Source organism: Phyllobates terribilis, unplaced genomic scaffold (genome assembly GCF_046119375.1).
Source record: "Phyllobates terribilis strain yellow unplaced genomic scaffold, ASM4611937v1 Scaffold_4__5_contigs__length_816908805, whole genome shotgun sequence".
NCBI lineage: Eukaryota > Metazoa > Chordata > Amphibia > Anura > Dendrobatidae > Phyllobates > Phyllobates terribilis.
The window spans coordinates 135,735,058-135,747,666 of NW_027362764.1; the positions used below are offsets into that span (position 1 = coordinate 135,735,058).

Below are 12,609 nucleotides of genomic sequence, written 5' to 3' on the forward strand. Positions count from 1 at the left end.
TTGTCAAGAAAATTGGAAAATACCAACAATAGAGAACATTCAGTTGAACCATTTCAGCTTTATAGGAATGATTTTTTGGCTCAATTATGTTCAAATATGGAAATTGAGAAAGGTGCAACACTATGGGCAGTTGGAGTAACGCCCTATTAAAAGAGGTTGTGAGGAGCTGGCCACTTACTAAACACTTTTTCTAGCACGGAGCACCGATTTTCATCAATCTTATTGTGTTTTGTTAGAAATGTGCTTGCCGTGTTTTCTTAGTGATTTGTTTTCACATCAGTTCAACCTCAGGTATCAATGCTTCCATTCAGTGACCATTTCTCAGGGGCCTTCGGCCATTGTTCTCTCAGACAATAGACCCCTTGTGTAGATGGGAAGAGTAGACGCAGAGGAGCTGTCACCACAGGGAGTCTCACATGCAGACCCAGGTGAGGAGTTTGGCCTGAGAAAATACCTCCACTAAGGCACACTTACTGTAGTTGGGGGGGGGGGGGGTGAGCTCTTCTGCCCATTCAGGGGGCTGATCCCAGTGTAGGAGAAAAAGAAGCCACATTTCTAGTCAGAGGAGAGCTGGGTAGTATTCACATACTGCGGTCGTGATATCCGTCATCCGGAGAAGCATAGGCTGTGACTGCCAATATACCAGCGGGAGATATAGAAAGCTGTGGGCCAACCAAAAGTTGGGGCACAGAGGGTATCACCTGGTATGGGTGCAGTGGAACTACTGATCCAGGGTTGGAAACTTGAAGACTGAGAGAATTGCATTTTGGCCATTTACCTGTAATTGCGGTATTACAGTGAACGGAAGGAATAAAAATAATTGCATCGTTAACCGGCTTAGGTGATTATTAAAATCCACAACCGCACATCTTCACAGAGGTAGTCCAAACTGTAACTAAGGTCTCATTTCAGCCATTTTTTTGGTTTAGTGTCAGTTTATACCATACAGTGGCATCAGTTTTTTGTGTTGGAAAAAAAAATAATTCCAATCTTCTCCTGCCTATTAAATCATAAAAAAAGGACAGCACTGAGATGACAGTAGTGTACTGTCTGTCTTTTTCCATGGACTCATTGATCTGAATGGGCATATTTGATATGTGACTTAGAGCAAATACAGACAAGTCTCCTTACCCAAAAAAACACAAAAAACAAAAACACAGATATGTGAACAGCCCCATAGACATGAAAAATAAGCCTAGAACATGTGCGTGAAAAATAGACGTCTGAATGTGCCTATGCATGAACATCTTCTTTGAAGGGTAAATATCATGCAGACAATCCTTCTCCAAAGACAAAAATACGAATTACAGGACAGGCTCCTTGTTTTAAATTTTACCATGTTCAAGTATTTAAAGACTAACTAAAGCTTTTTCTTTATTTATTTTTTATTTGAGTGCCTTTTTAAATGAGAGCAGATCGGTGGGTCTAGGTCTTGAGAACTCCACTGATTATGCAAAAAAAATGCCAGAGAAATGCACATCTCCTGCGTGAGCATGCACATAGAAAGGTATGGATTTAATCTAAAGCATATGCTTCATAAGGTTTTTTCTGAGCCATCGGTGGAGGTCTAAGGACCTACCTGCAATTAAAAGAGTACTCAAATACAACAAAAAGTTATAAAGGTTTAGTCAAATATAAAAAAAGTAATAAAGGTTTAGTTACTCTTTAAATGGAATCTGTCAGCAGGTTTTTGCTGCCCCATATGAGAGCAGCATAATGTAGGGGCAGGTTTCATAAAATCACTGTTTTCTCTGCTGCAGATCTAGCAGTTCTCGGAGTGCTGAGCTCTGTATAGCCCCATCCAAATCACAGATTGTCAGCTTTCTGCCTATGCACAGTGTACACAAAAAGTTGCCAATCAGTCATAGGGGTGGGGTTATACAGAGCTCATGAATATGGAGGACAATATGGCAGCAGATTTACTAGTCCTCTAGAGATAAAATCAGGAAATCATCAAAACTACAGCAAACAGGCTGCCGATCATCCAATGAACGGGAAAAACACTCAATTCATTGGGCGAAATAAACTTTTGCGCAGCACAAAAGATCCTCATTCTGTTTAAACAGGACTCACACTGTTGAGAATTATGGCAGCCAATCTATACAGATCCCTCACTTTCCTCTGCCTGTGTAAACTACTGCTGATCAGTAAAAGTTTAAAGATCAGCAGTGGTTGAGTTCGCCAGTTGGTCCATGTAAACGCCCCCTAAGTGACACATCGCTGGAATCAGGGTCTCTGTCTCTACAATCTACATTATGCTGCTCTCAGATTAGGGTATAAAAAAGCTGGCGACAGATTCCCGATAAAGGATGCAGAATCTCTTGGAGGTGGAGCTGTGGTGGTCTTGAGGAGTTTTCAGGCGTCCATTGCATGCTCTTTTCAATGCTGTGCCTGATCCTTCCACAAAACCACCAGGTGAACAAAAAACTGTAAGAGATGTTCCCTCTTATGTCCAAACTTTAAACTAGTTATATAAAAATTCAAGACTTTGTTCACATCCGTGCCAGAGATGTGGAAGATTCCTTTAAAACTATTTTTGAACTCAAAACCACAGATTCAAAATTGGAGCTGAACAAACCCCATTGTACTTTCAGCGCCAGTGGTGTCAATTGTGGAATGGATCCACGACTGAGCTGGGGTTACAAGGTGCAACCATAAGATTTCTGAGATCTGGCTTCTTTACTGATATTGGCTGCAAATCAAAATTCCTACTGACCTGCTGTACAATTAACATGAATGGAGGCCAGGACTTCAGCATTGTCACAGAAATCAAGCACCAAATCCAAATATTATGGTAATTCCTACATTTTTTTCTTTACAATCAAAGCCAATGGCAAATGTATGTGTTTGTTTAGGCATAGAGATGCATAAATCTAGTATGCAGCACACATTCAGAACATATATCGCTGATATGTGCTCCAAGGGCACCATGAACAGAGCCTAAAAGAGCAATCTGTGCAGTGTGCAAAATGCAGGTATGTATTGTACAAACATCAAATCAGATACCTTTAATGCATCTTCAAAATAAATGTATTTTTCTAAAAATAAGAAGACTGTCCCGTTATATTTCGTATTACACACATACCCTTTCTGTCCTAAATTGATAACTTTTAAGGCAGCTCCATATTTATTCTTAATCCATTTGATGCCCTGTTGCTGTGGATCTATCATAAGAGGCCATCGCTCGCAGTTTATTAAGGTGGTGGCATTTTCAGTTGACATTCTGTCTCCAGGCAAACCTTCATTATTCCAGGCTGCTATTGTAGCATCATCCGTCAGCATGGCAATTGGATCCTGACTTTCAGATATTGGAATCGCAACCTGAATGAAAAAAATGTAGTTTAGTACATTTAGCTTTCTCTGTAAAAATACACAACATCTCTATTTCAAAAATTAGCAATGATTTAATCAGGAAAAATGGTTAAACAATACAGAACGGTCCAGATAATTCAATCATAGACATAAGATAAACACTGGAATAAAGGGACATCATTCCCCCTTTGCAAATCCCTTCACTGGCTCCCAATTCTCCAGCATATCCAGTTCATACTACTAACACTGACCTCTACATCCATCCATAATCTGTCTCCTCCGTACATCTCCAAACTAATCTCCCAATATCTTTACTCGCGTAATCTCTGGTCCTCCCAAGACCTCCTTCTCTCCTCCACACTTATTTGTTCCTTCCCCAATCACCTCCAAAACTTCTCCCAAATATCCCCCATCCTCTGGAATTCTGTGCCTCAACACATCTGATTATCCGCCACATTCAGAACCTTCAGACGGAACCTGAAAACCCATCTCTTCAAGAAAGCTTACAGCCTGCCATGACCCCGCTGCATCCTCACCACTACTGGAGCTGCTGCCTCACCAACACCAGAGCTGCCGCCTCACCAACACCGGAGCTGCTGAAACCCCCCACCTACTGTCTTCTTCCCCATCATCCTGTAGAATGTAAGCCCGCAAGGGCAGGGTCCTCTTCCCTCTGTACCAGTCTGTCTGATACAGTGATATCTGTATTCAGTATGTAACCCCTTCTCATGTACAGTAACAATGGAATCAATGGTGCTATATAAATAAATAATAATAATAAATAATATGTTCATTACTCTGCAGTATGCAGATCAGTATTATGTTTGACAAGATAGGCTTCACACTCCATGCTAAAAATTGTTAAAATGAAAAGACAGACACCCAATTGATATATGTACATACTATATTCACTTTGTTCCAGGTGCTGCAGATTCGACGGGGTCTGTGCTGTTCAACCCCCACAACCGATTGAAAAACTAGTTAGAAACTCGTTGCTCATAAGACAAGAAAGCTGAGCTCCTGCATGAGAACCTTGTACAGCACAAGGAGAAAACGTACGCCAGGAATGGTAAATATTCTTATTATTTTACCTTTTGAGACTTGAGAAAAGGAAGCCACATTTGCTCCATAAGTTCCTGACGATATCGCTTTGTAAATGACCCCACATATGATATAAATGCAGCAGTTAACAAGACATCACCACATAAAGTTTTTTCCTGAGATTCAAAGTTTTTGATGGACTCACTCCAACGAACATTTTCAGACTGCGGAAGAAGAATTGATTATGAGGCGCTTCTTGCTCTCAGAGTATTAATATGGAGCAATAATATACATTTCTGATTTCATTTTTATTATTATTATATCTGCTTAAAACTAAAGCTGGTTATACATATTATACTGTGTATATTTCAGCTGAAAACAAAGCGCAATGAATTCTGCACAAATGACAGCGCATGCGTAGAAAGCTTTTCTACAGAATTCAATAAGTAATCTGTGGCATATCTCTGAACTGATGCCTCCATAATCATTAACAGAAAACATAATAAAATTTGCAATCTGAAAATAAAAATACATGAGAAAAAAAGAATGTATCTATAAATTTTAATTAGTAAAAACACTTTTACTTTACAGAATCAATGCTGTAAAACTTTTTTGCAGATTTTACCCTGCATTTTTATTCCTCTATGCTCTGCTACAAATTCCATGGTCCAGCATCACAATGTCACATCACCAGCTAGAGCCAATATCATCTTTGGCTGCTGTGGAGGACAGTGTGATTATCACTCCTTTATATTCTCCTAAATTACTAATATAATATAGGCATGCAGTCAGGAGACTGAACTTTAATCTCCTACATAATCGTATGACAGGAGATGTGTAATCATCATTATTAACTGTGATAGGAGTTTCTTTTTTCCCGCTCCCCCAGGGGAGAATGTGTGTTGTACAAATCTGTGCAGTTTCATCATACAAGACCCCCTTTACCAATTTACAGCTAGAAAGGAACAATTAACTAAGGTAATACTAACTGAATTATATATATAGGATTTTAGGTTGTATCATTTGTGTTTTCCTTTTGCTGATGCATATAGGGAACCAATAATAAAATTGGTTGCGGTCAACTGCATCAAACTTGCCTACTGTGAACTGTGTATTGGAGTGCCTGAAGAGTCCGTCTGACCAAGGAGACGGCAATGTGTATATATATATATATATATATATATATATATATATATATATTATATATATATATATATATATATATATATATATATATATATATAGATATCTCTCTCTCTCTCTCTCTCTCTCTCTATATAGATTTATACAGTACAGACCAAAAGTTTGGACACACCTTCTCATTTAAAGATTTTTCTGTATTTTCATGACTTTGAAAATTGTACATTCACACTGAAGGCATCAAAACTATGAATTAACACATGTGGAATTATATACTTAACAAAAAAGTGTGAAACAACTGAAAATATGTCTTATATTCTAGGTTCTTCAAAGTAGCCACCTTTTGCTTTGATGACTGTTTTGCACACTCTTGGCATTCTCTTGATGAGCTTCAAGAGGTAGTCACCGGAAATGGTTTTCACTTCACAGGTGCGCCCTGTCAGGTTTAATAAGTGGGATTTCTTGCCTTATAAATGGGGTTGGGACCATCAGTTGTGTTGTGCAGAAGTCAGGTGGACACACAGCTGATAGTCCTACTGAATAAACTGTTAGAAGTTGTATTATGGCAAGAAAAAAGCAGATAAGTAAAGAAAAACGAGTGGCCATCATTACTTTAAGAAATGAAGGTCAGTCAGTGCAAAAAATTGGGCAAACTTTGAATGTGTTCCCAAGTGCAGTTGCAAAAACCATCAAGCGCTACAAAGAAACTGGCTCACATGAGGACCGCCCCAGGAAAGGAAGACCAAGAGTCACCTCTGCTTCTGAGGATAAGTTTATCCGAGTCACCAGCCTCAGAAATCGCAGGTTAACAGCAGCTCAGATTAGAGACCAGGTCAATGCCACACAGAGTTCTAGCAGCAGACACATCTCTACAACAACTGTTAAGAGGAGACTTTGTGCAGCAGGCTTCATGGTAAAATAGCTGCTAGGAAACCACTGCTAAGGACAGGCAACAAGCAGAAGAGACTTGTTTGGGCTAAAGAACACAAGGAATGGACATTAGACCAGTGGAAATCTGTGCTTTGGTCTGATGAGTCCAAATTTGAGATCTTTGGTTCCAACCACTGTGTCTTTGTGCAACGCAGAAAAGGTGAACGGATGGACTCTACATGCCTGGTTCCCACCGTGAAGCATGGAGGAGGAGGTGTGATGGTGTGGGGGTGCTTTGCTGGTGACACTTTTGTAGATTTATTTAAAATTGAAGGCATACTGAACCAGCATGGCTACCACAGCATCTTGCAGCGGCATGCTATTCCATCCGGTATGCGTTTAGTTGGACCATCATTTATTTTTCAACAGGACAATGACCCCAAACACATCTCCAGGCTGTGTAAGGGCTATTTGACCAAGAACGAGAGTGATGGGGTGCTATGCCAGATGACCTGACCCCTACAGTCACCAGACCTGAACCCAATCGAGATGGTTTGGGGTTAGCTGGACCGCAGAGTGAAGGCAAAAGGGCCAACAAGTGCTAAGCATCTCTGGGATCTCCTTCAAGATTGTTGGAAGACCATTTCCGGTGACTACCTCTTGAAGCTCATCAAGAGAATGCCAAGAGTGTGCAAAGCAGTCATCAAAGCAAAAGGTGGCTACTTTGAAGAACCTAGAATATAAGACATATTTTCAGTTGTTTCACACTTTTTTGTTAAGTATATAATTCCACATGTGTTAATTCATAGTTTTGATGCCTTCAGTGTGAATGTACAATTTTTAAAGTCATGAAAATACAGAAAAATCTTTTTTAAAGTCATGAAAATACAGAAAAATCTTTAACTGAGAAGGTGTGTCCAAACTTTTGGTCTGTAATATATATATATATATATATATATATATATATATATACACATACACACACACACACAGACACACACACACACCTATAAAGACTAATTACAAAATGAATAAATAATTTAAATTGCTACTGTATGACCAAATTGATCCCCCTGCAGTGACAACTAGGGGGAAGGGAATATAAGGGCTTACAGTATAATGGTCAGATTTTTTTCTTTCATCTCTATGGGAGAAATTTGTCTCTTTTTTTTGTTATAATCTCCAAGAAAAAACTTTACAAAAGTATAAAGATAAAATAGAATAGTTTATTGATACATTTTAAAAAACATGAAAAGGTACATATAAAATTGTGAGATAAAATACACAAAGGCACAAGGTGGGTGTACCCAGATGAGGAAGCAGTAAGTATGTATATCATTTAGCCCAGAGTAATAAAAATGTCAATGGCACTCATATATATAAAAAAACTAAACATACAGTTGTCAGTAGAAATAACCATGATACAAAATATAACATAGTGCCATTCATACATAGAGTATATAACAGAATACAGGCATTCAATGAAATCTAGATGAACAAAAATACAAGTGTATCCTGCATTACCTCATGTGTTGTATCCAGGGTCCCACCACACCCGACGCGCGTTTCTCATTGAAATGCTTCGGCCAGGGTACGATTTTATTGAACGCCTGTATTCTGTTCTATACTCTATATATGAATAGCACTATGTTATATTTTGTATAATGATTATTTCTACTGACAACAGTAGGATTAGTTTTTTTATATATATGAGTGCCATAGACATTTTTTACTCTGGGCTAAATGATATAGATACTTACTGCTTTCTCGTCCGGATACACCCACCTTGTGCCTTTGTGTATTTTATCTGACAATTTTATATGTACCTTTATTATGTTTTTTAAAATGTATCAATGAAATATTCTATTTTATCTTTATACTTTTGGCCTTTTGTAAAGTTTTTTTCTTGTAGATTATTGTACCATATACTTTATGGCCTTATTCTGTGGATAGAATTGGTGTACTTATCTTTTTTTTGCTATCAAACCCAAATTTTTAGGTTTTCCGCTGAGTTAAGCTAAAGGACTTGTACTTTCTATAATAACATGCACTGTAACATGAACATGGTCCTATGTAAAAAATTCCAGCCTCAGGCACAATCATGATATCACATCCAAGCAGTCACATATCCACATTGGTAATGTTCATACAGAATAATAACCAAACGTGGATGTAGTCAAATGATAATGTCACGTGACTCCTAGATTAAGTTTCCAGGATACTCTATACATAGGGCAGTAAGTACAGATGAGCAAACCATCTGCACTACTCTGGTTCACCATACACTTCTGTGTGGGAGCCAAAACAGGGCAGTGTAAAATTCCAAGGCCAGCAATCGAATGCCAGCATCGTGGGTGTCTTTTCAGAGGACTAATTCCCTGCGATATTATGATGTCAAGGAACGGCACAAATCAAGACATCGCGGTGTGACATGCATCATAATGTTGCATGAGGCTTAGTGACCATGATGGCTTTCTTGAAGTAATGAAGTGGACACCAGACCAGATTAGTGCAAAAAAAAATTGCCCATCTCTAGTTGTGAGGTTTACTTACAGCGAAACAAAGACAATATTGGTCATGTTTTTTTCAATTATTAGATACTCAATTCTGCATATTCTTTATTCCACTCTAATTGTGGATAACTAAAAATATATAGTGACACAAACACTTTACATAAAGAACATAATACTAGTTTTATATATATAGGTGTACTTTCCCATTCTTATATCTAATCCTTACTTTAAGGCTTAAATGAGTTTCATTTCATCATTTCGGCCATTGCAAGTGAAAATATGTTTATTTAATTCCAGTTTGGTATCGTTCCACGGCAATTAAATCATCAGAAGTGACGGAGCCGCGGAGAAATAAAATGTTTGTAGCTACCGCACTTGCTGCATCTGAAGTAATCAGGATGTTATTAGGAGCCAATAAGTAAGTCTGCCACTTTAACTTATCACCTACTGTGCAGAAAACTCAGTTCATTTAGAATGGAAAAAACCCTTGTAACATCTTATTTTTTTATTTTACGAATTCTGCTTGTGAGCAAGTTATAAACTACAATGAAAATCCTTTCTTTAATCTCCAAGAAAACTTGGAGATTTTCTAAACATGGAATGATCATCTATTTGAATCTTCAATAATTTCACCATTGCCGTCCACGCACCATAAATCAAAAGTGACATTGGCTAACAACAGTTTAAGTGTAGGAACATGCAGTGTAATACATTTCCAGACAGTTAAAAATCACTATAATCTCATCCTAATGCATTATAGATTGCTTGTAATGTCATCTTGGCTACGATGACCCATTTCTAATTTTTAACAGCTGCTCAGCTTAGAAGTTAGTTAATGATTAAATATAAACTGCCTGAATTATTCTACTGATTTATCAGCTTCCAGGTCTACGCGATAAGGAGGAAATAACCTTCTAGATACCGTTCTTCATGTGCTCTCATTAACGCTTGTTTATTTCATTTGGAAATAGATCTCGCTTCTTAACTCATTAATACTTTCCCTGTTACCAAGTATAAAAATTCAATGGTAGAAACTCAGAGTATACTGTAAGGGACTATATCACCTATATTATATTTTATAATAATAAACAAAACCAGATAGTAAAACACAAGCTTTTTTTTAAATCTCTTCTTGTTTTATGATTAGCATAGAGTTTTTATTCTGTTTTCTGCACATGGTTGGAGCTTCTGTTAACAGCATTTTACTGGGTTGTCCAGTCTTTCGATAAAAGTCTGCAGTCACTATCTGACTGCAGACTTCTGAATCCTTACAGCGTGCACATTGCACACTGTCATGATTCTCTGGTATTGACAGTGAGAGTGGCAGTCATGTGACTGCAAGTGTGCGATTTGCATATTTCCAGCCAAATTCCGAACAGACATGCTCGGCCTTGCTCAATTCACTTGTATTGAGCGAGGATAATGGTGTCCAGTCGACACATGACTGCACGTACACAAATCGCATATGTGCCAAAAATGCCAGAAATATCGGTGAATCTTGACAGCATGTGGTATGAATGCTGTAAGGATTCAGAAGTCTGAAGTCACATACAGTGACTGCAGACTTTTATTGGAAGGCCGGGCAACCCTTTTAATTTATACTTGGGTCCAAGTATATATATTGCAACATATATTTTCACTTAATAGTTTTTTACAGCATTTTTCCATATTTAAGAGGTTGTCCACTATTCAGACAACCCTTTCTCAATAACCATGTTTCCACCAAGTAAAATAATAACGCTTATACTCCCCTCCAGTGCAGACGCCGTTCCAGCGGCATCAGCACTGACTCTCTCGGGGCTTGCGTGAGATTGTTATATCACGTGATCCCTGTGGCCAATCAGTGGCCGCTTCACTCTTCCGTCCTTCAGCCAAATAAAAAATCCAGAGGAAGTAAGAGCAGCCGCAATTCTCACTTCCTCCAGATGTCGGATTTGCCCAAAAACAGAGAGAGTGAAGCAGTCGCTGATTAGCTGCAGGGATCACGTGATATAACAACATCACGTGAGCCACGAAAGAGCCAGTGGCAACACCACTGGAATGGTGAAATGGTGCCGGAGTTGAGTGTAGGTGTTATTATTTTACTTAGTGGAAACACTGTGATTAAGAAGGGGTTCTGAGTAGTGGACAACACCTTTAACAGCAGAAAAAAAATGATAAAACTGCAAGCAGGAACACAGTCTAAAACTACAGGTTGGGTGCAATGTGTATATTAAAAACATATAAAATAAATAGTTTAGTGTCATCTCTTTAAGAATTCTACACTTGCTTTTTGTGTAAAAAGGCATTGCACAAACCCTTGTTAACCCAAGAATATTAATTGAGTTGAGGCCGTTGCCGTGAAAAAGGGGCTGAGAGGAACACTGCTGTCTGGCTATGCATCATGTTTGCAGCAGGTTATAACAGCCAAAGATGCTTTACTATGAACTAAACAAAGATGCTTGTCATGAACGGGCTGAAAAAAATGGCATTTTGCGTTGAATTTGGAGAAACCAATTCTTATATTAGTTGTGTTGAGCTATTTAAATTGTTTTTGTGTTTAAATGGATTATTGCAAAGAGCAGAAAGTTTACACGTTTGGCTAATAAATCTTATTTGCAAAGGGGATTGAATATTTTTTATTGCAACTGTAGAAAGAAAAGACTTTTACGAACCTCGAGTCCCTTGACAAGTCTGTTGGCCAGTTCTATGGTGGTGTTAGTACGATTAACCTCTTCTTGGCACCTAACTTTCTCAGCTGTTGCTTTCTGAAAAGACTGTGTCAGTCTCTTCAAATTGTTGTCCAGATCCTTTAAGTATAAACACACATATATTTATATATTACAAATATGTATTGGAATATGAAGTGTTGCTTTACATCTATGAGATGCCCATGTCATGCCAACATTTTTAATGTAGAAGTGTCACAACATGTAAACCAACTTTAGGAAGAACAGTGAAACATTACCATTAAAATATGAGACAGAAAAAAAAAATCACATCCACATCTGGATAGTTGATGTGGTAAAGAATTCAATGGGTGAAGAAAATCTGAATATTAAAGCACTTTTTTTATTTTTTATTTCACAGCTGGAGTGGAGTGGAGTGGAGGGGCACTAATGCATGTTCCCTGCCCCTAGTTTTATACTTACCAGCCACCGTCTTCTGCTTTTCCCAACACTGCTCCAGTCTCGATCCAACATCTTGTGACTGCAAATCCTGACTGACCTGAAGTCAGAGGTAACGGTCACAAGCTCTCAATGTAAGTCTATGAGAGTCTCATTCTGGCCTCATAGACTTACATTGAGTTGTGATTTCCGTAACACCCAGCAAACACTGGAGCAATCCGGCAGGTCACAACCCACAGAAGACGACCGGAGTGGCACTCAGAACAGATGAAGACGGCAGCTGGTGAGTATAATACTAGGGGCAGAGAACTTGCATTAGTGACACCACTCTAGCGGTAATATAACAAAAGCAAAAAAAATCAAAACCACTGGAGTGGTGCTTTAAATGTTTATTGTAATAGAGTCAGCTTTCCATGCACTGACTTCCTTCTGAGCCTGACAAGGATAGACTTGTATTATACACAGCAGCCAATCTGAGGAAGCAGAGACACAGGGGAGGGGAAAGAGGAGCAATCAAAACCAATGATAGAGAAAAGGATGGCCTCTTCCTATTTATTGCTGAATCTTCTTTGTTTATTTTACTAGTTACAAGACCCCTGCCACATTGAATCAACGCATCTGGTATT

General features: G+C 38.5%; 1 protein-coding gene and 1 long non-coding RNA gene across 2 annotated transcripts in view; one reads left to right on the forward strand and one right to left on the reverse strand.

Annotated features, from left to right (window-relative positions):
* DNAH11 (dynein axonemal heavy chain 11) overlaps positions 1-12,609 on the reverse strand; it is a 481,578-nt gene that overhangs the window by 90,414 nt on the left and 378,555 nt on the right. Inside the window, exons 63-65 of the mRNA XM_073677778.1 lie at positions 11,531-11,665; positions 4,404-4,577; positions 3,086-3,321 (exon numbers count right to left, since the gene is read on the reverse strand). Coding sequence (XP_073533879.1) covers positions 3,086-3,321; positions 4,404-4,577; positions 11,531-11,665 — 545 coding nt within the window. The remainder of the gene's footprint in view (positions 1-3,085; positions 3,322-4,403; positions 4,578-11,530; positions 11,666-12,609) is intronic.
* The window catches only part of LOC141265116 (uncharacterized), a 213,289-nt gene that overhangs the window by 87,344 nt on the left and 113,336 nt on the right, over positions 1-12,609 (forward strand). The window contains exons 2-3 of the long non-coding RNA XR_012320048.1: positions 4,235-4,381; positions 9,174-9,294. This is a non-coding gene — a long non-coding RNA (uncharacterized lncRNA). The remainder of the gene's footprint in view (positions 1-4,234; positions 4,382-9,173; positions 9,295-12,609) is intronic.